The 13053-nt window shown below is 41.9% G+C and overlaps 1 protein-coding gene across 4 annotated transcripts in view; it reads right to left on the reverse strand.

The window, feature by feature from the left end:
• The window catches only part of CASKIN2 (CASK interacting protein 2), a 110460-nt gene that overhangs the window by 5409 nt on the left and 91998 nt on the right, over positions 1–13053 (reverse strand). For all 4 annotated transcript variants that reach the window (XM_087887180.1, XM_087887179.1, XM_060691042.2 and 1 more), the window contains 6 exons: positions 11293–11371; positions 10111–10193; positions 8654–8764; positions 8339–8440; positions 7588–7726; positions 848–2977 (listed from right to left, as the gene is read on the reverse strand). In XM_087887180.1, the coding sequence (XP_087743306.1) occupies positions 848–2977; positions 7588–7726; positions 8339–8440; positions 8654–8764; positions 10111–10193; positions 11293–11371 (2644 nt within the window). The remainder of the gene's footprint in view (positions 1–847; positions 2978–7587; positions 7727–8338; positions 8441–8653; positions 8765–10110; positions 10194–11292; positions 11372–13053) is intronic.

Here is a 13053-nt window from a genome sequence, read left to right on the forward strand (position 1 = left end):
TGACAGGTGACCGTATTCTCACAGAAAAAGCAAAGAGTAGCTGGGTCCCCATAGCTCACTAAGCCAAATCCCTTTTTCAAACTGAAGAGTCACCCTCTCTAGACCAGGTGTAGCTTCTATAAAGAAGTGGGCCAGACCAGGACAAAAACTATCTAAACTAGATTTAATGTTCAATTTATCAAATATAATTAAGTAAAGTTAATAGTGTTTACCAATAATAATTTCCCCATCACAGAAGAGCAACTAAGATGATCAAAGGCCTGGAGACCAAAACATATGAGTAACGGTTGCAGGATTTGGGTTTGGCAAGAATTAGGGATGACATGATAGCAGTGTTCCAATATTTGAGGGGCTGCCACAAGGAAGAAGGGGTCAAATTATTCTCCAAAGCACCAGAGGGCAGGGCAAGAAACAATGGCTGGAAACTAATCAAAGAGAGAAGCAACCTGGAATTAAGGAGAAACTTCCTAACAGCGAGGACAATTAACCAGTAGAACGATTTTGTCTCCAGAAATTGTGGGTGCTTCATCACTGGAGGTTTTTAAGAAGAGACTGGACAGCCAGTCGTCTAAAATGATAGGGTCTCCTGCTTAAGCAGGGGGCTGGACTAGAAGACCTTCAAGATCCCTTCCAGCTCTATTCTATTCTATTCTATTCTATTCTATTCTATTCTATTCTATTCTATTCTATTCTATTCTATTCTATTCTATTCTATTCTATTCTATTCTATTCTTCTATTCTATTCTATTCTATTCTTCTAATATTAAACATTTTAGTAGTAATCTTGGCAGTACCTCTGGAAATTATTGCCAACTTTCCCAATCCAGCGTCAAAACCCGCAACCTACCTGTTACCGTGGCCGGTATTCTTAGCTGGGGTGATCCTCCATGCCTCTCGCTGTGCGGTGGCCCTGGACTGGCTGGTTTCAAAGAGACAGGAAGCTTGCTAATCCCCTTCTCCAGAGACAGGATGCTTTTCTCTATCTCAACTATTTGGAATGCCATGTGGTCATCCTCCAATGGGCCTGTGGTAGGGAGCGGTTCCATCATGTGCAGCGAAGGCCCACTGATGCTTACCGCCTGGGCCTGGGCATACTGTGGGGCGGTGGTCATGCCTGGGCTTGGAATGGCCATGCCAAATGCCTTCAGTACATTTTGGAGAGGTTCTCTCTCTTTGCACCGGGGCCTCCTCTTGACTGTGTCGGATTCTGTGAGATTGAATTCCAACACCGGGGCTTCTTTTGCTGAATCCCCTTGAGACTCACTGGACTGAGCAGGAGCAGAGTCTGTGTCTGGAGCTGAGGCATCGTTTTTCAGCTGCCCCAAAGGTTTTGGTCGCTGTTTGATGGTTAAGTTGCCTTCTTCTGCAAAGGGGATGCACTCACTGGAGCTGTTTTGAGAAGAACAAGGGGATTTGGCACAGTCATCCTTCTGAACTGGACCATCTTCCTCAGTGTCTGATCGGATATCTTCATGGTTATGCTGCAAAGCCTCTGTCACAGTAACTGCTGATTCACTGAATGTTCGTCTCCTGGAAGTGTTGCCTTCCAAGACTGGGCTTCTACCATTCAGGGTATTGGTGTTACCAAGGCCTCCTTGAACTGAATTGTGCAGGCCACCTTTCTTGGGACCTTCCTGACCATAACTGGGGATCTGGGAAGACTGAAGAGGCTGGGCTTGGCTCCCATCATAGATTGGCCTATCAAGTTTAGCAGCTGTGTTTTTCCCCAAGCAAGCTCTGTCATTAGTATTATCCCCTTCATCCTTGGACACCGAGGATCCATTCTGTGTCTCTTGGCCTTGTTCGAACTCTGCATCAACTGCTAAAGGGCTGGAGACTGAACTGAGGCGTTTAGGAGGAGGAGGTGGAGGGCCTTTCTTCCGGGCACGGATAGCAAAAGACTGACTGCGCAAGACTTTCGCTTCTGAAGGTGGTTGTGTCCGTGAAACCTGACTGCGCCCGGGTCGCCTGGTTAGGGTAGCATATGAGCCCACTGAGCTACTGGCTGGCTCTTCCTCATCAGGTTCCCCATCCGACAATGCATAGCGGTTCAAGCTTTGTGAGCGTTTCTTGTGCTTAAAGCCCTCGCCGTTTTGCTGTTCAGGCCTAGGCTTTGGAGGCACCTGAGGTGGCTCTGTAGGGCCGCAATGGGAATGAAGATAGGAGAAAGGTTTCTGGGCAGTTGATTGGAGGGTGGTCCTCTGGACTGACAAGTGGGCCTTGGCCTGCTCAGGCATGGAAGGTGGAGGAGCTGACTGGGCCTTCAGTGATACATGCGGATACATGAAGACATACGGGGCTGTTCCCTTGCTGGCAGCATGGGGCAATGTGCAGGGGGAGAGAACTGGTAGGGGGCTTGATGGCTCTGGTGAAGCACTTGGTCTATGGTAGTGATCCATCCCCTCAGGCAGATTTCTTTCCCTTAAGGGACTTCCCACACAACTGCCAGAATAGCCATTGACTCCATCTGGTCCATTGAGCAATGGAATGAATTTCCCATAGTGGGCTGGGCTGGGCCGATCCTGGGTACTTGCAGAGTTCTCCGCAGGATGGGCCTGGGTGAAAGAATGCCCTCCACTGCTCCCACTGCTCCCTTCGCCACTACCCAAACTCTCCTGAGAATGGCTAGAGGACGTGCTTTGGGACAGCATGTTCTCCTGGGAATGTCCTGATCCTCTAGATCGTGCGCCAATGCTCTCTTGGCTCCGTGACATGCCTTGGGTACTCTTAATGGTCAATGTCTCTTGGCAGCTGTTGGACATGGCTGTCTGGAGCTCATGGCTCAGCTCACTGTCCTGAAAAGTGGTCATTTTGGGGGTGAGAGGAGAATGGCACTCCCCATTCTCCACAGTCTCAATGGTGACTATTTCCAAGGTACCAGGGATCTTGCGCCTAAGAGTGTTGACTTCAGCCTGGCTCTGACTCTTACAAAGGTCTGTCAACCTCTTGACAGCCAACATGATCTTCTTTTGATGGCCTGCATGTCACACAAGAAAAACAAACTTAGCAATTGTATGGGAGCCAACAGACCTTTTGACTTGGAAAAAATTCTAAATATAGGCTAAAATATTAAGATTTATCCTTGTATTCGCAAATTTGTTAGCTTATGAGGATGAAAATAAATAAACAGTAAATTTGGGACATAGAGCTTCAACAAGATAAAGGTTTCTAGATTGCCCTATTCAGGGACCATGATAAATATTAGGTCAGCATTTCATTAACATAGCAAATTTAAAGCATCAACAGGCCTTCACAATTGGCAGTTCAATATGCTGCTTTTATATCAAGTAGGTACAAAAAAATATCCTCTACTCCCTAAGTATTTGCCTATAGTTCAAATTGAAATTGAATGTATATGCCACATCCCTCTGCACTACCCTTTTCATTATAGATTCACATACTTGACTGATATTTATTTTAAAGGATCTTTCAGGCACAGAGATTGCAAGTTAGATAAATTACCCTTTAGCCACTGTAAAAGCAACTCTAACAAGCGAAGCCAAATTGTTTGTTTCTACATTATAAGCCATCTGCTATTAGAATTTAATTTTAGACATCTTTGGTTTTTTTTTCTTGCAAGTGTAAATATTAGCTGGATGTTTGTCATACATGTATTGTTATGTGACCATTACTGCTGGTCATATGAACATAATAAACTTATTTTTTAAAAAATTTTTTTATTATATTTTATATTTTCTTTAACAATAAAAATAGAACATAATAAACTTATTAATGAGCTTAGGATCTTTTATGCTTCTGGTTATTGAATTAATCCTGGAGAAAATCTATCTGGTTGCTAAGAGGCGATACTAACTTTATGGCACAGAATCAATCAATATTTAATTAAAAGTAAAATCTTCAAGCTGAACTCAACTCCTGGTGATATAATTAATATATCAATTAGCTTTCCAACAACGTGCTATTGGTTTTCTACTGCTTTCTTCTGCCATATTCAGTTTCCTGTAGCCAACAACTTTGGGATTTCCCGATTTAGCGCTGTTTAGTTTTTTTATGAGCAACCAAAATTAATACCTGGCTGTGCAGTTAATGCATTGAACCCTAAAAGACTTTACTGTTAAATATATATAACCCCCTCTCGCTGCCTGAAAGCTTAGTGAGCTGTTTGCAGCATTCACTAAGCTCAAGGCTCTTCTTTTCTGGAGTCCAAAAGGTCCTCTGTAAGCAGACCATCCTGGAAGAAGCCATTTTAGCTGAGAAGCCAGTAAAATAAGACCTCTTTTTTCTGCATCATCTGTTTAAAGCAGGGGTCTCCAACCTTGGCAACTTTAAGACTTGTGGACTTCAACTCCCAGCTTTGCTGGCTGACGAATTCTGGGAGTTGAAGTCCGCAAATCTTAAAGTTGCCAAGGTTGGAGACCCCTGCTTTAAAGGGTCTTTTCTTTAGTGCCTGAGGGTATTAAGTGCATTTACACAAGACAAATGATCCAGCAGTCACCTCCACTGCTCATTCATTCATTGCTGAATACCAGCAGTATACAACTTGGATCAAATGGGTTAGCTTTTATTTATCCATTTATATGCCACCTCAATCACAATAATTCTACTTTGCCTTTTATCTCTTCGGTCCTCCTGCCTTTTTCTCTGCCCCCCCCTTTTAAAATAACAATTAAAAACAACAACAGTAATAATATTCTTGGGCCAGAGTAGGAAAAATAATGTGCGTGGCCATCTTCTGTTTCATTTCATTCTTGGCCTCAGTGCAACGATGGGCATGTGAAAACCAGAACAGCCATAGAGGCAGAATGTCTAGAGAGGCCCTATTCTGAAGGGATTTCAACAATTATGCAGGCAATGCAGTACCTCTAACTAGAAAGAGTTGCATTAATGGAATTAAATCTCTAGGATTAATTGGCAGAGTAAACTAAGCCATTTTCCCTACTCCTATAACCCAGTTAAGCATGTTATGTGAGTAGGCCTATGGCATTCTTTAAAAAAAATAAAAATAAATTCATGACTAGAGAATGGGGCTACAGTTCTTGACATTCGGTATAAGCCAGTGGGGGAAGCTGAGTGAAACAGTGGGAAGGGTGAAACTGGAGCAACTGTTTTAGGTGGGTCAAAGGTGGGTCATTTGTTTTTAAAAGGGATCTCATCAACAGCTATTTGTCATGTACACCCAATTACGTATACATTTGGCTGTTTGGGGATGAAGCCAGTTGGCATATTTAGGTTATGCTTATGCTCATGGACAAGCAAGGCTGTCTTCATTGAAAACAGGATTCAATTACTCTGGGAATTTGGTGCAGTGCCAAAAATTACACTAATTCCTGCCTCCAAAGAATAGGGGCAAGCTTTCTCCTCTATTCTTTTTCTTCCTCGTTGTAAAATATGGCTTTGGTAAGGAGCCAGCCAAAGGTTGATGGGGTGGCTGAGCTGCCTAGCTCATCAAATCAGGCCATGACAGAAGGCGGGGAAGAAACCTTTACAGGAATGGTTAAATGCGATGGTATCGTGTTCCATGGAGGCACTGCACCCTGTTCTTGTTAAAAGGATGGTTTAGATCAGTGTTTCTTAAAGTGTAGTCCTAAGACCCCTGCACCCCCCAGGCCCCTCTCAAAGGTTCATGAAATCAAAATTATTTGCCAGCCTATGTTGAAAATTAATATTAAAATCCCATCAAGCAATCGTTAGTAATAGTGAATGCATCGATTTTAATTTTTAATATGGGAAATATCAATGAATATAATCCATACAAACAAAAGCTCTTTTGGGGTCCTCCATCATTTTTAAAAGTGGGAAAAGATCCTGAGAGAAGAAAGTTTAAGACGCACTGGGACTAGTTGTAACAGTTTTGAGACATGCCTGGAGCTTGGCTTCTATGAAACAGGAGAAGGCAGGTTCCTACCTAGACCAAAGTAGAAAAGATGAAACATGGCTGCTCTGATAGAAGGAAGAACGGGCAGGAAGCTTTCCTATAAGCATGACAATCAGCCCTTGAGGGAATAAACACCTAAGCATTTTTGTGCTGGTCCATGTGTGTGTGACCTTCACAATTGATGCTCCGTACTGATTAGGTGACATTTTAAATTTTTTGTAACGATCAATTTTAAGGATTGGGATGTTATGAAATCTAAGCTTATTTTCTTGCAAATTACTTCCAGCTCCTCCAGGAGGAAGAGTGCTAAAGAAATTAGCTAACTAACAAAATAATTGCTGCCTGAGGTGCTGATCAAAATGTGGAATTTGCTTTGATGCTTCCAATTGTTGATGCCCAATTACACCATCCCATCCCTTTAGCGCTGTCACAGCTGCCCATAAGTTGCCCCATGTAGTCCAGTGACAGGAATGAAAGTTTCCTGATTCTTAAGCAGAGTTGCTGGGATAATGGCAATGAACCACAATCCCTCATTGCTAGAAGGGGGCAGATTAAAGCCTCTCTCCCTAGTAATGCCTCGAGGCAAAAGGAAGAATGTACTGTATATGTAGATGCAAAGTGTTCCACAACCAACCATGTAACCTATTACTCCAAATATTTTCCTTAAGATACCACAAGATTCTACTCTGTTAAAACAAGGGACAGCCACTGTCCATGAGAAGTCAGGATACCACTGTGCCTAACAAAGATTTGCAATGTTTCCTGCTCTTGCTGCATGCATCTCTCAGCTACAAAGTTACACTGCACAGAAGACAACTCTGTGGATACAGTCTAGGAGTCCGTCTCCTTTTTGGGACTATCCTTGGCAAGCTTTGTTGAGTCTGTCACTGTGCAAAAATGAAGACTGCATCCTGGACTAGGTCCAATGTTCTCTCACGGCTACATATCATAAAGAGAATTGGAAACAGCCAACAAAATTTGGGGAAACTGTCAATCTATTTGAATAAGGAAATACTTTTCTTAGGATTCCATGGAATATCAGGAGTAAGTTTAAATCAAATAGGCTTTGGAGTGTAAAAGCTTTTGTGAGGTGCTGCATTAATCTTAGTTGGTGATTAACTATTTATGACTATCCTTCTTGGATTCACTTTAGGCCAAAAGCAAGCAAACTGACATCATCCGGATATTGTAGATTTTAACTCCCTTCATGCCAAGTTAGTTACCAAAGGCTGGGAGCCCTGGTGGCGCAGTGGTTAGAATGCAGTATTGCAGGCTAACTCTGCCCACAGCCAGAACTTTGATCCTGACCAGTTCAAGCTTGACTCAAGCCTTCCATCATTCTGAGGTCTGTAAAATGAGGACCCAGATTGTTGGGGGTGATATGCTGACGTGTGTAAACTGCTCAGAGAGTGCTGTAAAGTACTATGGAGCAGTATATAAGTCTAAGAGCTATTGCTATTTCTAATTGCTAATAAATTTTCTGAGGTCTTATCCTTGCCTGTAAGTACCACAGTCACCATGATACTCTTCTAATGGATAGCCAACAATACAGACTGGCTAGATTTTCCATTCCAAGTCAATTAAAAAGTTCTGAGAGATGAATCACTGAAACACAATCAGGATGAGGTGCAGTAAATATTATGTTATGGATCCAATTTCCCCACCCTTACAGGAACAGTCTTGTTAGTTACATACGACCAGAAATTCCCAAAGCCCTGGTGGTTTGCCTCTGGCTTTTAACTTCTTCTCACCAAGTTTGTTGATGCCAATCTCTTGCAAATCCTCCCAAGTCAGATCGGTCACAATGTTGATGGAGTCATAACCGTTGCTCACCAGCTTTTTGTGGTACTGTGGTAAACCAATAGCACTCAACCATTCCATCAAATCATCCTAGAAAATAATGCAATCGCACTGAGTTTGATTAGAAATCTCCTCGTTTCTCTCCAAGCCTATGCAACTTAGGAGAGTTAGGAAACTGAATGGATCCTAGAAGATACATATGTCAGATCAGGTTTTGGGTTATAGTGCCCGCATTCCCTTGCCATTTTTTATGCTCACTGAAGGCACCATAAAGGGTATCTTCCATGGATATGAATTAAGCAGGACAAGCAAAAAAAAAAAAAAAGCAATCTTCAAAATGCCACCATCTTTATATATAGCTCAAAACATTCACTCAAACCATCAATTTATCAGAGTGAGCAAATGATAGCCCTGGTAAAGTAGACAGCAGCTTATTTGGTTTGCATTTGCAAATACTCTATGATATCTCCATGAAAAGGATGCAGCACTCAGGGGAAAGGAATGGGAATAGAAGAATGTTATAGATGCAATCTCATTTTATGCAGAAGGTGGTCAACGATATGGTGGCATGAAATAATGATTAGATTACAATAAGCCTCATAGACACTCTATAGCGTTTTTTTGGGTCTGGGAGTGTATGCTTTCAGATAGGATATAGTTGATCACAGGTTTCTTATAGATCTTGGTAGTTGCTATACTCACAGGAATATAATTTGGGAGCCATTCAGCAATACTGAGCTGTCCAATCTCTGTTGAAATTTTCTTCCTGTGGCCTGGTTTGGTTACCCCAATTGCTGTGAGATCCTGGAACAAAGAGCCCAGGTACATATCTACCACAAACCAAATACATTTAATATAATCTACAATGGACAGCTAAGCATCTATGCAACGTGTGTACAGCAGTGTCTCTTTTGGGAAAATGGACAGGTTCTTACACATCCCAAATGATAATTGCATGGAGAAACTAAAAGCCACTTTCCCACCTTTGCGTGGTCCTCTATTTTTTTTTTTTTTTACCTCTGGAGTCATGCGGCTGATTGTTGGCACATCATAACCTGCGTTCAGGAAGTTGGCTGTATAACACTCCAGCTGGAATTCGCTTAGCCAATTATAAATGGCTGCAGCATCCTGCAAAAAAGAAAGAAAGAAAAGTCCCTTTTTGAAAAGACCACAATGATCCTTACATTCCTATTGTCCTTTGGTTATTTTACCAAAATATTAATAGTGTGCTTGAGCACGTGTATTTTAAAAAACCCAACAAGAACAATCAAGCAGCAGGGCATCAGGTCACCTATCTCCAAATGGGTAAGGATGATGGGAGTTTTAGTTGAAAACACAAGAGGACATTAGGTTACCTATTTTGGCTGTAATTTAACTCCCACTTTTTCTGAGTGATGGGCCACTCATTAAACTCTGGGTGGGGCATCTATCTGAAAATAGCAGATTGTCAGCACTCGTGCCAGTTTGGACTTAACCTCAGCTTTGCCATTCATCGGCATGCTTGGCATGCACTTATTTAATGGATGTAATAAAATGTCTCTTGATAAAGTGAAAAGATATGAACTAATTGTTATTCTTTGGAAAGTCCTTGTAAATGGTCTTCAAGTGCACTTTCCAAATCAAGACCAGAGTACAGAAAGTGCAATTTAATAGTTTCAAATTTACTGATTTATTTCCAGCTATTAATAATATGGTTTCTTGGAAAGATCTTAGCAAATCTAAGGAGTAATTTTATTATGTAATTCCTTTGTTTACCACTGCACTCAATATAAATGTTATTAGCAACATTTTCTTGGAAAGAACGATCTCTGCCATTGTATAACTCTTTATAGTAGCCATAGAAACACCTGCTGCCCTTGGCATTCTACTCGCTGTATTCTGATGTTGTTGGTGTTTGTTGCAAAGTCGTGTCCGACCCATCGCGATCCCATGGACCACTTTCCTCCAGGCCTTCCTGTCCTCTACCATCCCCTGGAGACCATTTAAGCTCACTCCGACTGCTTCAGTGACTCCATCCAGCCACCTCATTCTCTGTCGTCCCCTCCTTCTTTTGCCCTCAATTGTTCCCAGCATTAAACTCTTTTCTAGTGAGTCCTTGTTTCTCATTAAGTGGCCAAAGTATTTCAGTTTCATCTTCATCTATTCTGATAGCAATACCATAAAAAGAGACCCTGCCAGGGAAGGTTTCTAGACCAATTAGATCACTAATACAGCATGCCTCTTTGCCAACACAATTCCAGAAAAGATGAAACACACAGTAGTCTTAACATACAGTACTTGCAGCCTTAGCATTGCATTTGTTGTTCCTCTACCTTGCACTACCATATTACTCCCCTGCATCCTTTCAATTCTTCTGTCCATTTTCTAATTCCAGGCAAGAAGTGGCACCAGATGATTTTTAAGGAATCTTGAGGAACACCTGATATCAACATTTCTAAAGGTTGTCTGTTCTATGAAGAAAGAAATGACAATACCTTCCCTTCCAGGAGCTGCTCTGGGCGTAGATATTGGTGGGAGAAGATCCTGTCATTGGAGAAATTCTGATGCATTTGTGTCCCTGCAAAGAATCAAAGCAAAAATCAGAGCAGGCCACGGAGCCTTGGAAGAATCAATGCAGGACACAATCATGCAAAAAGGCCCGTTGCTATATAACATTTGTTTTTTTGAATAGGGCATGGGAGTTGAAGTCCACAAGTCTTAAAGTTGCCAAGGTTGGAGACCCCTGGAATAGGGCATGGAAGAGAATTAAAAATCCTTTCACTGTGATGATGGCACTTTCTGCATTTACACCCATGGAATTCACAAATAGGGAATGTACATTTTATTTACATTTCTATCCTGTAGATTTTTAATTTAAAAACCCATCTTTTCTCAAAAGCTACCAGCAGCTTCTTGGGGGAATAGGGGAGTACAATCGAACAATATACTCAATTTCATTTTAAACAATGTATTGTTTTAAAGTCAATTCTCACATGCTCTTGAATTTCAATTTTCCATTGCTCATACCAAAGACATTCAAGCATAGATTTTCATGGACATTTGGAGCAGCCTTCTGCACCATACCTTTCAGAAGTGTGGGGTTTCTCCTGTCATAGTTTCTAGCCAATATGGCCAATGGGAAATCTGGGAGTTGTAATCCAACTCATTTAGAGGTTATCAAGCTGGGAAAAGCTGTTGTATAAAAGCAGCATTTGACACTGCGGGGCAAATAACAAGAGCTCTGCTCTAAGTCTATGTAGTAGACATATTTTCCAAAGCTCCTGAAGGCAGGACAAGAAGCAAAGGATGGAAACAAATCTAAGGAGAGAATCAACCTAGAACTAAGGAGAAATTTTCTGACAGTTAGAACAATTAATCGATGGAACGGCTTGCTTCCAGAAGTTGTGAATGCTCCAACACTGGAAGTTTTTAAGAAGAGATTGGACAACCATTTGTCTGAAATGGTATAGGGTTGGGTTGGACCTCCAATAACTCTGCTACTCTGTTCAGAAATTAATAGCACAGCCTCCCCGCCATTCAAGCATGCCAACCCAGCTGAACATTCACCTCGTGCAAAGCTTGTATTTGTTGCTATTAGGAAAGAGGCTCTGTTTCCCCTTTCCACCTCTGTGACATCTATTCCTCTTGTCTCAAGATGACAACACATCTCCACTTACCCAAGGAGCTGGTTTGACCATTGTGAGAATTTGAACTCAGGACATGTTGCTGCAGATCCTCCCCACCAGGCAAAAGTGGCTGCAGACACAAGAGTGAAGAGAGCCCTCAGTCATCACTTTCCCAAACATAGGATTTTTTTTCTCATACTCAAAAGATTTTGCATATAGCATCAGCAAAAGCATACTTACAACTGGGCAATGAACTGGCTGTTCTTTTAATTTCCCCCCTGCAGATCAGCAACACTGATCTATGGAAGTTCTATATCATTTTCAAAGCCAGGTGGGAAAAGAAAGGGAATGGGAATGCAAACCATCGTCAATTCATCCCCAAAGACGAAGACTGCTGTCTCCTCATACCCAGTTTGTTACATCAGAACAAAACACAGCACTGCTTTATGTAAAGGGACCGTATGGTTATTTCTTGGGAATTTTGTCAGAGACAGTGCCCCTGTCCTTTTACATGGCTGCCAGAGAACACCCCATTACATCTCTAAATAATAAAGAACATCCTTCCCCAACCAGCTGCCTTCTGAAATATTCAGATTATAACTCTCGGACTTTCCAAGCAATTGCTATCTGAAGATGAGAAGAAACATAGTACCAAGTATTATTATATTCCCCATAGTGGGGAATAATTTAATTGTGGAGGACCTGGAACCTGAACCAAAATATAGCCTCTAGGGAAAGAACTACAATCATCTCTGTCACTCAACAGTGCTTAAATCAAATTCAGAGCTCTTATGCCTGACAAAGGTCTTAAAGAAAACTGCAGCTCAATCTTTTGTTAAATGAGAAAATACTCCTACATCTCACCTAGCTTGGCCATAAAAAGCACATTATCTCTCACAACTGATTTCTTTTTAGTCATAACCATCTTGCTATTCACCCATTAGCAAATCATGAATTTCAGCATCCAAGTGAGTTTTAAGCAGCTTATATCTCACTTGGGGCTTCCAAGTGAGATATAAGCTCCTTAAAACGAGAATGGCTTAAAGGCAATATCACCTGAGTGGAAGTACATCACAATGTCATGGTCTGGTCCCCAGAGGCCTGCTAATATCAGGACCAGGACCAGGAAGAAGCATTCAAGAATGGATCCTGTGCTGCTGGGCCCCATAAATGAAACCAAGCCAGCAACCAGCCCAAACATTCCTGCCCTAGACCCAGGTACTCCTCCACACACAGCCCTTAGGAACACAACTAGTGTCTCAAAAGACAAGAGTGCCTGGCTTTATCAAGAGAGAGGCAAACCAGGCAAAGCATGTCAGGAGTAATGAACTGAATGGTCTGGTCAAAGCCAGGTGTGCCCAAGTAACTTCTGAGACTGCTGAGAGTAGTCAGGACAGGTTGCTGACCAAACTCAAATGGTCATTTTGGATACATTATGCAAAGATTTTCTTCTCTTAAGAAGTTTCATAGAAAGAGAAGAAAAAGGTGTTGAACAGCAAAGTGGATGGAGTCAAATACAACACCATTGGATGCATCATTAGTAGTGTTGAAAGGCCAGGTTGGGGACACATCATCTTGGAGAAGGCCTACCTGTGGTGATTAAGAGTTGAGACCAACTTGATGGCATGTGTGTGTGTGTGTGTGTGTGTGTGTGTGTGTGTGTGTTTGCTTTCAAATCAATGTTGAGTCCTCACAATTAGAAACAGTTTGGTATAGTGGTTAAATCCCCAGGCTAGAAACTGAGAGACCTTGAGTTTTAATTCTGCCCTAAGCATGAAAGCCAACTGAGTGACTTGGGGCCAATCGCCCTCT

The sequence above is a fragment of the Pantherophis guttatus genome, chromosome 2 (assembly GCF_059756535.1).
Source record: "Pantherophis guttatus breed Tessera chromosome 2, ASM5975653v1, whole genome shotgun sequence".
NCBI classification, from domain to species: domain Eukaryota; kingdom Metazoa; phylum Chordata; class Lepidosauria; order Squamata; family Colubridae; genus Pantherophis; species Pantherophis guttatus.